This window comes from Solea senegalensis, linkage group LG14 (genome assembly GCF_019176455.1).
Source record: "Solea senegalensis isolate Sse05_10M linkage group LG14, IFAPA_SoseM_1, whole genome shotgun sequence".
In the NCBI taxonomy this organism is placed as follows: Eukaryota; Metazoa; Chordata; class Actinopteri; order Pleuronectiformes; family Soleidae; genus Solea; species Solea senegalensis.
The window spans coordinates 12,116,592-12,128,859 of NC_058034.1; the positions used below are offsets into that span (position 1 = coordinate 12,116,592).

The following is a 12,268-nucleotide window of genomic DNA, read 5'->3' on the forward strand; positions in this document are numbered from 1 at the left end:
GAAAATATTCAATTTCGAAAACAGCGCCCCCTGTTGACAGCAGACAGTATGACAGCTTGTATTTCAATTATCTCCTCCTAGAGCTTTTGTGCGATCACCTTCAAACTTGGTGAGATCAATGTGGACGAGTTGAGCATCAAAAGTTATCAAAAGCTTTTTAAAATATTGTATGGCGTAGGAGATAGGGGGCGCCAAAGTTGGAGATAATAATAATTTTTCACAACAGACAATGAAACTCTTATAACTTTGCGATGGAAGGTCTGATCCCAACCAAACTTGCTATAGTTGATGATGGTTAGTTCCTGAAGACGACTGTGTTGCTGAAACGGTACATTTTGAAAACAGCGCCTCCTGGTGGTGGTAGAAAATTCTAAAAAAACAAACTGTAACAACTTTGCCAATCCTGGTCCGATCTGAACCAAACTTGCTAGGATTGATGATAGTCCGGCCCTAAAGACGTCTATATGAAAATATTCAATTTCGAAAACAGCGCCCCCTGGTGACAGCAGACAGTATGACAGCTTGTATTTCAATTATCTCCTCCTAGAGCTTTTGTGCGATCACCTTCAAACTTGGTGAGATCAATGTGGACGAGTTGAGCATCAGAAGTTATCAAAAGCTTTTTAAAATATTGTATGGCGTACGAGATAGGGGGCGCCAAAGTTGGAGATAATAATAATTTTTCACAACAGACAATGAAACTCTTATAACTTTGCGACGGAAGGTCTGATCCCAACCAAACTTGCTATAGTTGATGATGGTTAGTTCCTGAAGACGACTGTGTTGCTGAAACGGTACATTTTGAAAACAGCGCCTCCTGGTGGTGGTAGAAAATTCTAAAAAAACAAACTGTTACAACTTTGCCAATCCTGGTCCGATCTGAACCAAACTTGCAAGGATTGATGACAGTCCGGCCCTGAACACGTCTATATGAAAATATTAATTTTCAAATACAGCGCCCCCTGGTGACAGCAGACAGAATTACATTTATAGTTTTTGATGCTGCTCCAACAGGGATTGTTGTATCCACTTGAAACTTAGTATGTGGGACCCCAGACCCTTCCTCAACATGTCCGTAAAAGGTCACCTCCCTACAGGAAGTGGAACGCCCGAAACAGGAAGTAAAGTCTTACATTGTCCGATTGACACGAAACTAGATATGTGAGTTACGGGACCTTCCCTGAACATGTTTACGGAGACGCCGTTGACCGAACAGGAAGTCGGCCATTTTAAACAGGAAGTGCCCTCTAACTTTGCAGTACATTGTCCGATCTGCACAAAACCTTATATGTGACACCAGCAACCTGTCCTGAGCATGTCTGTAAAAGGTCACCTCCCTACAGGAAGTGGAACGCCCGAAACAGGAAGTAAAGTCTTGCATTGTCCGATTGACACAAAACTAGATATGTGAGTTACGGGACCTTCCCTGAACATGTTTCCAGAGACGAACAGGAAGTTGGCCATTTTAAACAGGAAGTGCCCGCTAACTTTGCCGTACGTTGTCCAATTTGCATGAAACCTTATATGTCACACCAGGGACCTGTCCTGAGCATGTCTGCAAAAGATGACCTCCCAACAGGAAGTGGAATGCCCGAAACAGGAAGTCAACTCTAAGATTGTCCGATCTGCACAAAACTTGATATGTAAGACAAGGGAACTTCCCTGAACACGTTTACGGACGCGCATTTGACCGAACAGGAAGTCGGCCATTTTAAACAGGAAGTGCCCTATAACTTTGCCATACGTTGACGATCCCCCCCGAAATTTGGATCGACATGTGCGGGGACGCCGCTGAAAATAACTAGTACTGAAAATAACTAGTACCGCGCGCGGTGAATGAACGGGTGAGAGCGCGAGGCACGCGGGGAGCCGTGGCACACGGCGACCCGCGTGGGTCGGCTCGAACCCGTTCAGAACCGCGCGCGGTACTAGTTATTTTTATTATTATTATTCTTATTATTCCCCCAAATGAATCGCATTTTTGAGGCCTTTCCCATACCCCAAAACTCACAGATTTTTGTGACCGCATCAATCCTGGTGTAAATTTACGTCTGAAAAAGGTTCGGGGAATGTGCGTTGAAAATTGAATGTGGGAGGGGCCAATAAGTGCGGCGCCACCTGTCCAAATTCACCATGACCAATACAAATATCGCACATGCACGAAATTCGGTACACATGTGTAGTGGGTCAGGATGAAGAAAAAATTACATTATGACCATGATCCAAACCCAACAGGAAATCCGCCATCTTGGGTTGATTGGCGATTTTTTAGCGATTTTGGCGAATTCGCAGCAATGGTATTTGAACTAACTCCTCCTAGAGTTTTCGTGCGATCACCTTCAAACTTGGTGAGGTCCCTGTGGACCAGTTGAGGAGCTCACGGTATCAAAAGTTTTTTCAAATGTCGCATGGCGCGCAAGATAGGGGGCGGCAAAGTTCGTGATGATTCTGATGTTTCGCATCAGAAAAACAAAACTCTTATAACTTTGCGATGGAAGGTCCGATCCGAACCAAACTTGCTACCATTGATGATGGGCCATGGCTGAAGACGTCTATGAAAAAACGGTGAAGTTTGAAAACAGCGCCTCCTTGTGGTGAAAGAAAATACACAAAAAAAAAGTTTTTTTACGATTTCGGGAATAACTTTTACACAGATAATCGTACCGCACTCAAAATTAGTGACAACAGTCAAAACACATGGTAGATGATGCGTGATCAATATGACGACAAATCGTTTAACGGTGTTGCCATGGCAACGACGCAAAGTCGGATTTTTGGGACAAAAAATCAAACTGCTACAACTTCGCAAATCCTGGTCCGATCTGAACCAAACTTGCTAGGATTGATGATAGTCCGGCCCTTAAGACGTCTATATGAAAATATTCAATTTCGAAAACAGCGCCCCCTGTTGACAGCAGACAGTATGACAGCTTGTATTTCAATTATCTCCTCCTAGAGCTTTTGTGCGATCACCTTCAAACTTGGTGAGATCCATGTGGACGAATTGAGCATCAAAAGTTATCAAAAGCTTTTTAAAATATTGTATGGCGTACGAGATAGGGGGCGCCAAAGTTGGAGATAATAATAATTTTTCACAACAGACAGTGAAACTCTTATAACTTTGCGATGGAAGGTCTGATCCCAACCAAACTTGCTTTAGTTGATGATGGTTAGTTCCTGAAGACGACTGTGTTGCTGAAACGGTACATTTTGAAAACAGCGCCTCCTGGTGGTGGTAGAAAATTCTGAAAAAACAAACTGTTACAGCTTTGCCAATCCTGGTCCGATCTGAACCAAAGTTGCTGGGATTGATGACAGTCCGGCCCTGAACACGTCTATATGAAAATATTAATTTTCAAATACAGCGCCCCCTGGTGACAGCAGACAGAATTACATATATAGTTTTTGATGCTGCTCAACAGGGATCGTTGTATCCACTTGAAACTTAGTATGTGGGACCCCAGACCCTTCCTCAACATGTCCGTAAAAGGTCACCTCCCTACAGGAAGTGGAACGCCCGAAACAGGAAGTAAAGTCTTACATTGTCCGATTGACACGAAACTAGATATGTGAGTTACGGGACCTTCCCTGAACATGTTTCCGGAGACGAACAGGAAGTCGGCCATTTTAAACAGGAAGTGCCCTCTAACTTTGCCGTACATTGTCCGATTTGCACAAAACCTTATATGTGACAACAGGGACCTGTCCTGAGCATGTCCGTAAAAGGTCACCTCCCTACAGGACGTGGAACGCCCGTAACAGGAAGTAAAGTCTTACGTTGTCCGATTGACACGAAACTAGATATGTGAGTACGGGACCTTCCCTGAACATGTTTACGGAGACGAACAGGAAGTCGGCCATTTTAAACAGGAAGTGCCCTCTAACTTTGCAGTACATTGTCCGATCTGCACAAAACCTTATATGTGACACCAGGGACCTGTCCTGAGCATGTCTGTAAAAGGTCACCTCCCTACAGGAAGTGGAACGCCCGAAACAGGAAGTAAAGTCTTACATTGTCCGATTGACACAAAACTAGATATGTGAGTTACGGGACCTTCCCTGAACATGTTTCCAGAGACGAACAGGAAGTTGGCCATTTTAAACAGGAAGTGCCCGCTAACTTTGCAGTACGTTGTCCAATTTGCACAAAACCTTATATGTCACACCAGGGACCTGTCCTGAGCATGTCTGCAAAAGATGACCTCCCAACAGGAAGTGGAATGCCCGAAACAGGAAGTAAACTCTAAGATTGTCCGATCTGCACAAAACTTGATATGTAAGACAAGGGAACTTCCCTGAACACGTTTACGGACGCGCATTTGACCGAACAGGAAGTCGGCCATTTTAAACAGGAAGTGCCCTATAACTTTGCCATACGTTGCCGATCCCCCCCGAAATTTGGATCGACATGTGCGGGGACGCCGCTGAAAATAACTAGTACTGAAAATAACTAGTACTGAAAATAACTAGTACTGAAAATAACTAGCGCGCGCGGTGAATGAACGGGTGAGAGCGCGAGGCGCGCGGGGAGCCGTGGCACACGGCGACTCGCGCGGGTCGGCTCGAACCCGTTCAGAACCGCGCGCGGTACTAGTTATTTTCAGTACTAGTTATTTTCAGTACTAGTTTTCTTTTATAGCTGCACAGTGTACCAGCCAGGTGCGCCTAAAGTATGAGGGCTTTCCTTCTTCCAAAATAACCCAAATTCCTCAGCATGGAGAGAAAAGCGAAAATAGAGGGTCTTTTCTTGGGCCGTGTCCATCCGTGATGAGGAATGATGAGAGAGAAAAAAAAATAGAGAAGAGGTCTGGGTGGGGGCAGGTGTGAGCACTGGAAGGAGGGTGGTGATGGTGGTGGTGGTTGTTGATCCTGGCTGGAGTGGAAAAAGGAATGTGGGGCTCCTGGAATGTTTCGAACAGTCGGGGATAATTGAGTGAATCTGGAACAAGAAAAGACAAACCGAGGTCCCGCGGTGGAAGAATGTGCTTCTGGGATGTCCGAAGAAACATTCCATCCATTCAGACGTTTTCACTGGGCCCAGAACCTTCCTTAGATGGCACCACAGGGAATATAATCCCACTAGCCCCATATACACACACACGTTCACACGCCCATCTTCCTTTCACACTCTTCTTGCCGTACATTTTACACACTGCAGGACAAGGAGAGAATTATATATACATCGTGTGTCCTTGAGAGTTTTGTGGAAGTACTCATTTCATACTCGAATGTGGCTCCTCTGGCTGCTGATTGTCCAGGATGCTCAGCAACTTGTCAAGAGTTTTTCTCTCTGCCACTGTCACCAGAGGGTCCAGCCTCATTCCGACCACCGAGCCGGCCCGGCTGATGTGTTTTTCCAGTCTGTGGAAGTCTGCCTTTGTGACTCAGTGGTTAAGACCGGTACCCTGTGTGCGAAAGACATCATGGTCGCAAGTTCTGGCTGATTGTACTCAATTCCTTTGTAAGTCGCTTTGGATAAAAGCGTCTGCTAAATGACATGTAATGTAATGTAATGGGCGGATGTGGCTATTGCTCAGTGGGTTCGATTCCCGGCTCCACTATAGTCTACATGCCGATGTGTCCTTGGGCAAGACACTTAACCCCACGTTGCTCCTGACAGCTGTGTATGAAAGATGAGTGATAGAAAAATGCGCTGTGTGAATGGGTGTGAATGGGTGAATGGCAAGACTGTAGTGTAAAGCAGCTTTGAGTGGTCATCAAGACTAGAAAAGTGCTATATGAATTCAAACCAGTCTGAGATCCAGACACTTGCTCTCACTGGTAAAATGGATGTCAGCAGGGATAGAAGAGAGAACAGGGTTTAGCTATCCTACAAAATCTACACCCATGTGAATCTGTGATATCTTAAAAATTCGTTAATTGCTATTAGACAGAATATTATAATGGAATATTATAATGGAGAAAATTAGTGATTTTACATTGACGGTATTAGGGACGACAGTAACTTCTATTATCTCCTAAGTTTAATGTTGGATTGCTCAATGTGGTTTTGCTTCCTGTCCTTATTGACAGCCATGTAAGCAAAAGTGTCCAAGTGACTATTTCACAGAAACAGCTGGCTCAGTTAAGTCAATACCTGATAGTAACCACGCTTGAACACGTGGAACTATTCCTTTAAAAGCCTCTTTGTTCTGATGTTTTTTCATATTTCCACAGATGCTTGTTAAACCATGAAAGCGTTTGCCTGGCACACTCTTCTCTGCAGACGCACGTGTGTGTTTGGAGTGTCTTCTTGTCACTTGTTGGGCTGAACAACCGCGCACACACTCGCGAGCCACACGTGACGGGGCTCGTCATAGTTCACGCTGTCACTCGTGGAGACTGAGTCGAGGCTGACAGTGTATGTTGCGTGCTGTTGTTGGTAAAGAACGACATACGAACGCGCCAGGCAGCATCGGGTTAACTGATAGTAGTTGATTTCAATCATTCGCGGGGTTCGTGTGAGTGAAAAGTGTCCTTTTTTTTCCTCTCTTTCTTCTTTCCTCTCCCAGATTTGATTGTGCCAAGTAACCGGAGAGCTCAGCATGGCTGCTTTAATGGCAGGATTTGGTCTTTACACGCACGCCATTGTCCGGGGAATCCCAGCGTCCCTGGCCAAAGAAGCGCTCCGGACAAGCGAGGCGGAGGTGGACGTCGACAAGGCGCGCGGTGAGCACGACGCGTACGTGGAGGTCCTGAAGACGAGGCTCGGACTGGACGTGGTCGAACTCCCCGCGGATGAGTCGTTCCCAGACTGCGTGTTCGTGGAGGACGCGGCTGTGGTGTGCGGCGACACGGCGCTCATCACCAGACCCGGGGCAGAGAGCAGGAGGGGAGAGGTAAGGAAGAAGTGTCAGCATGCATGTGTGATTCCTTAGAAACTGAGCAGAAAAGAAAGTTTCAAGTGAAAGTGGAGAAGGGAGACAAAGTGGCTGATCCACACCAATCAGCCATAACATAATAACACCAATACATGCATCAGTTGTGATACATGTGCATAAAAGTACATGGACACGTGTCATGCGCAAAGCAAGAGAACTGTGAAATGACATGCGTCTGGTCATTTAGCACCAGATTCCACATAATATTAGTTTGCAGGGAACAATCCTACAAAGATGTCACTGAAGTAAACAAGTCATGAATGCAATTAAACCATAAATTCAGTATCTGTGTCATTACAATCCAAAAACACTAAATGTCACATTAATATTTCACCAAGAACTGACCGTAAACATATGCATAAAATTCAGCAAACAGCATTTTAACTGCATCATGTCATGTTAACCGTTCCAAAGACTGTGCCAGATGTACTGATATCAGTATCAGTAGACACTAAAGGTTGTGATATTGGTAATTAGACATTATTCAGGAAGATATAGTTTATTTGATTGTATTATGGAGCTTCCATTTCACTTCCTGGACACTTGTCCTGTGTCTTCAGTGATATAAACATTTTATTTATAATCCCACTACCATTTTTATTGTGCAAAACAAACCTCAAATAAAGGAGTTGAGATCTATTACTTGCAAATGTCACAGCATAATGATGATTCCATTCCTTTTTTTACTTTAATGATGATGATGAACTAACTCGGGCTAAAGTACTCAAAGTACAGCCTCCTGTCACGTTGCATTTCAAATATGTCGGGCCACCAGTTTATATGTAAATGCCTGTAGACATTGAACCACACCCCAAAGGTAACATTGGTTGTCTTTCACAGTCATAAATGTCTTATCTCATCTCACTTTATGGACACAGTAGTTTCTCAGCTTCCCAACAGCTCTTACTTCATTACCCAAACAGAAATAGTCAGTTTAGAATTAGGACAATGTGAATTGAGACATTCAAAAAACAAAACAAAACACACAGTGTGAGTGCACTCCGTTGCTTAGCGAGGGTGCCTGCAATGTAGGGGTGCTGTGCTTGTGTGTCCATGTGTGAATAACAATGAGGGGGGAAATGGTAGGATAGCATCTGTGAAAGCCTCTTGTCATTTCATATTAGAGTCACTCCACTCGGCTCGCTGGTGCTAATGGTCACCACGGCCTCACTTTAGTGACCGGGATATTGATAGAAAAGATTGGTGCCGCTACCTCCAGCCATTGTGTTTCATTGGCGCTGGATGTGTACACATTAGTACACTTGTCAGTGTCGGAACCCTTTCTCACACTCAGACTGTGACATGTTTCACGTTTGATTCCTGGGTAGCAGTGGTCGGGGTTGTTTTCTGTCGTCTGTCCCGTGGGAGAATGAGAAACTGGCACACACACCGAGGGGTGCATAAATAACAGGGTTGCACAGATTTGTACAGGCCTGCAGAAATCACATGGTGATGCCAATGGCTGCATATTGTCTCAGGCAGAATTAAAAGTGATTTAGCTGATTCATAGTTTAATTCAGTTATCTGTGAAAATTGCATATTTTTTTTATCGCTGTATGAGTCACAGCGTGGTGGCCTGCAGGATGCGCTGTAAAAAAAAAAGAAGAAGGATATTCAAGAGGATATTTCACACTGAAGTGAGAATGAATGCTCTGCAGTACCACGATCGATGTTTCTGGGCTGTTTGTTTTTTGCCCACAGAAAAAGGAGTGTTTTTCCAGGGTGTTTGTATTTCATCTCCAATCGCAGAAGCACCTGATCATGTAATGTAGTGTTTGGCTGCTTTCCAGAATGTTCTGTTTGATGTCTGTAGACAGCTTGCTGCTCAGGTGACTGAGTTACTATTGTGATTTGATTTCCTGTGCATGTATTTTGTGCATTTTTGATTTAAAAAAATAAAATAAAATAAATAAATCTTAATAATAACAGCTATTAATACATTAGCATACACAGTATAATAAATCCAGACATTCGGCTGTCAGGTGTGATATATCAGGGCCAAAGTGCTTTCTCCTTCTCTCAGTTATATCACTCTGCATGGAGCTGCGTCTGGCTTCATTTCGTATCTCGGCAACGCAGTAAGACATTGTACAGTTACGGGTTGTTACATGTAGCAATAGTGGCTGTTAATCGGCAATAAGAAAAATAAAATACAATGTCAACTTCGACCTTTTTCTTGGACGAATGATTAATGAGAATGTTCTCCTTGACTGTCACCCAGTTCACCACTGTACACAGGTTATAGTTGAATTACAGCTAAATTGCATTGCGATTCATGTTGGGCCAAAACATATGCCGTGATATTATCACTATATTATCACAGCCTGTGGTGATTTTTGTTGTTGTTGATCTGTTGGGGCTTCATGAACAGAAACAATGTAATATTATTATTTCTTTGCTGCATCCTCCATCTGGACTTAGACTCTCAGACTTTTCCAGGGAGCTCCTTTGTGTTTTCAGTCATACATTTAACCAGTTTGCAGCCGTCTTGCTTTACTAGCACAATGTTGCTGTTACCTCCATCTGTCGTGACCTTAAACAAATCACTTCCTGCGTGCAGGAACACAGAGAGAACATCTCTCATTTACCACTGATGAAAACATGAGCTTATTATCATTGGCACTGTTTCCTCCAGACATTTCAGAAGCTTTACACACCAACTAGGTATCAGCACAAGGTATGTATCTAATGCTGTGAGAGAATGATTATCAGGAGTAGTACTCACTTTCCCTGGAAACATTGAATCACCCCGTTTGACTTTTCTATCTCCTGCCTGGATTTGTCCACGTCTGTTCTTGACTTTGATACTCATATCTTTAGTCCTGGTTTTCTGCCAAGAATAATGAAGCAATCTTCAATCATTTTCTGTGTTAGACAGAGGAAAGAGCTTGTCACTGCTTGTCATCATCAGTGCTGCTTGTTTTTTTTAACTTATAGGTCAGTTTTGACATGTATAGATATTGATTTGGGTAATTTAAGTAAATTATCTCTTAATCTTTATTTGGAAAAGACAATCTCAGTATGTCGTTATATGTTACTAAAGCAGGAGAGATATTATAGATACAGTATGTTCTGACAGGACTTTGCTCAGGTCCGTTGGTTTATCAGAGCGGAAAAAAAACTGTTGTGAACCTTTGCCTAAAATCTCTCACTCATATACTGTAAACAGCAGTTGTGCAATACAGATATATGAATGCGATATGAGAGGTGTCTTTATTGTTTAAAGCACTCTTTTTTTATACAACACATAATTTTCTTCTTCTTTTTGTCTATTTCCTCCTCCCGCCGATCCCGCTTTCCGACTTCCGTTCCTTCCTTCCGTCCTGTCTTATAATTTCATTGCAGGGAAGATTGACTACTCAGTCCACACAATTCGATTTGTTCTCTCTGTGTGGCTAAAGGTTAATACGTCCATTGCTTTTTGCAACTGATTTAATGTCTCATAAAGGTTGGTTTTTCAACTCAAAGAGACACCGGGATATGGAATTTAACTGTTGCAGGAGTCCTGTCTATTAGGCTGCGGCTTAAAATCTTTATTATTAGAGGACATACTTGTCTAAATGCGATTTCTAAAATCACTCCAGTAATAATCCCGCCAAAGTCAAGAATTCCATAATACTGCCCACAGAGCTTGCTGCAGACCTACAGGTAGTGTGAGAACCTTCATTTCTTACCAGAATGTGAAATGGTTTCTTGATTGATTGAGCTGCTGATAATATTCTCAGAATATCCGGAGTAGGATCAGGGTTCAAGTTTACCTGAATGTTAAAAATGATGGAATACTGCATGAATGGAATACTGTGAACCCTGGCTGGTTTCACACTGGTGAAGAACATTTCCGGGGTCGTGATAGGGGTCATTTGTGTTTAGTCTGTCAAGTTCGGTGTTACATTACTCAATGTCTGTTGATTTAAAGCGTGCAGTGAACTCTGTGTTCATTTTTGCAGAAGCTTTTCCAGCCACCATGGTCACATGACATCCAGGGCTATATACTGTACTACTAGGTGGGGTGGGTCGAAATGGTGTCCTTTCACGTGCAATATGATAATCAATATGCCAGGACAAAATGTAATATTTGAATGAACAAATTAATTAAAGTAAACAGTTCCTGCCAGTTTCATTCTCCGGGCATCGCTGCTCAAATCAATGAGGGAAACCTGGGCTGAAGTTACCTGGGCAAAGAAGAGGGAGTTTACAGCAGGATAATGGCAGAGAAAGCTACGTTAAGAGATGCTCCATTCAGGTTCAATACATAGACTTCATGCACTTTGTTCTCTATGTGGTGAATAAATAGAGAAATCCTCCACATTCTCCTTTGCTCCCACTGTTTTACTGGAATCAAAAAAGACCCAGGATCAGAACAAATGAACTGAGCTGAACTTTGACATAATCAACTGTATGAATTCACACTGAAGTGATTACTGAACTTGTCACCTTTTGCTGGTCCTGCTCAGACATATGCTTGGTTCATTCAACACACCAGAGAGGAGTGAAGAGTGAAGGTGATTATCTCCTTAAGTAAATCATCTTTTGTAATAGCATAATTCTAACCTGGCTCGGCTTGTACGGACACAGGTTGAGACTGCTTGACTTAGTCCCAGTAAAGCAGATGCAGAGATTATTTTTCACACAGTATATGCGTCAGAAAATGGTGGCTGAGAACATGTGGGGAAAAGTACAACTGTGGGGGAATCGATTGTGGAGTAAAGAATGAAAAACACTTTTATGTTCTGAATATTTTTGGCATGTCTAAAATATGGCCCGATGACACACCTCCTATAAAAACCCTCAGCTTGCTTTGTCAGTGGTTTACTCATTCACATCACAGTCTTCCTCTTACTCTTAAGTAATACTCATCCATGACGCAAACACTGTCATGCACACCCTTTTGAATCTGTTTCAAATCTGACTCTGTGAAACAGAACAGTTTCAGTCGCCTGACTGTGACAATTGAAAGTGGCCTTTAAATGTCCAGTATGTAATATTTAGAGCAATTTAATGGCAGATTGTAAATATACTAATCATAAGTATGTTTGTATTATTTTATAATCGCTTTGAAATTAGAATTGTTCAGGTTTTATTGACCTAGTAATAAGCCTTTTATATGCACGACAGCAGCCCAAGCAGACAAACAAGACAGAACAAGCATTCTTCATTGTAAAGTGGATGCTCATTCAAACGTACAAAAACCACCTTTCTGATTTGTAAAATTCCCAGGACACAGGAAGAGACGTCCCACAAGAGTCAAGCCGAACAATGTTGAACTGTAAATCAGTTAAAAGGACTTAACAATCCTAAAAACGTGGGTTAATCTCCAACACTTACCAGGGAAATGTCTAAAATCTCAATATTTAACAGAGGAGTCTGGAGTATTTAGTGACAGCGAG

At 42.8% G+C, this 12,268-nt stretch overlaps 1 protein-coding gene across 2 annotated transcripts in view; it reads left to right on the forward strand.

Annotated features, from left to right (window-relative positions):
• Positions 1 to 6,260: 6,260 nt before the first annotated feature.
• The window catches only part of ddah1 (dimethylarginine dimethylaminohydrolase 1), a 61,104-nt gene continuing 55,096 nt past the window's right edge, over positions 6,261 to 12,268 (forward strand). Inside the window, exons 1-2 of one of the 2 annotated variants that reach the window (XM_044044594.1) lie at positions 6,261 to 6,382; positions 6,513 to 6,839. In XM_044044594.1, the coding sequence (XP_043900529.1) occupies positions 6,546 to 6,839 (294 nt within the window). In that variant the 5' untranslated portion in view covers positions 6,261 to 6,382; positions 6,513 to 6,545. The remainder of the gene's footprint in view (positions 6,383 to 6,512; positions 6,840 to 12,268) is intronic. The other variant, XM_044044595.1, reaches the window with a different exon arrangement.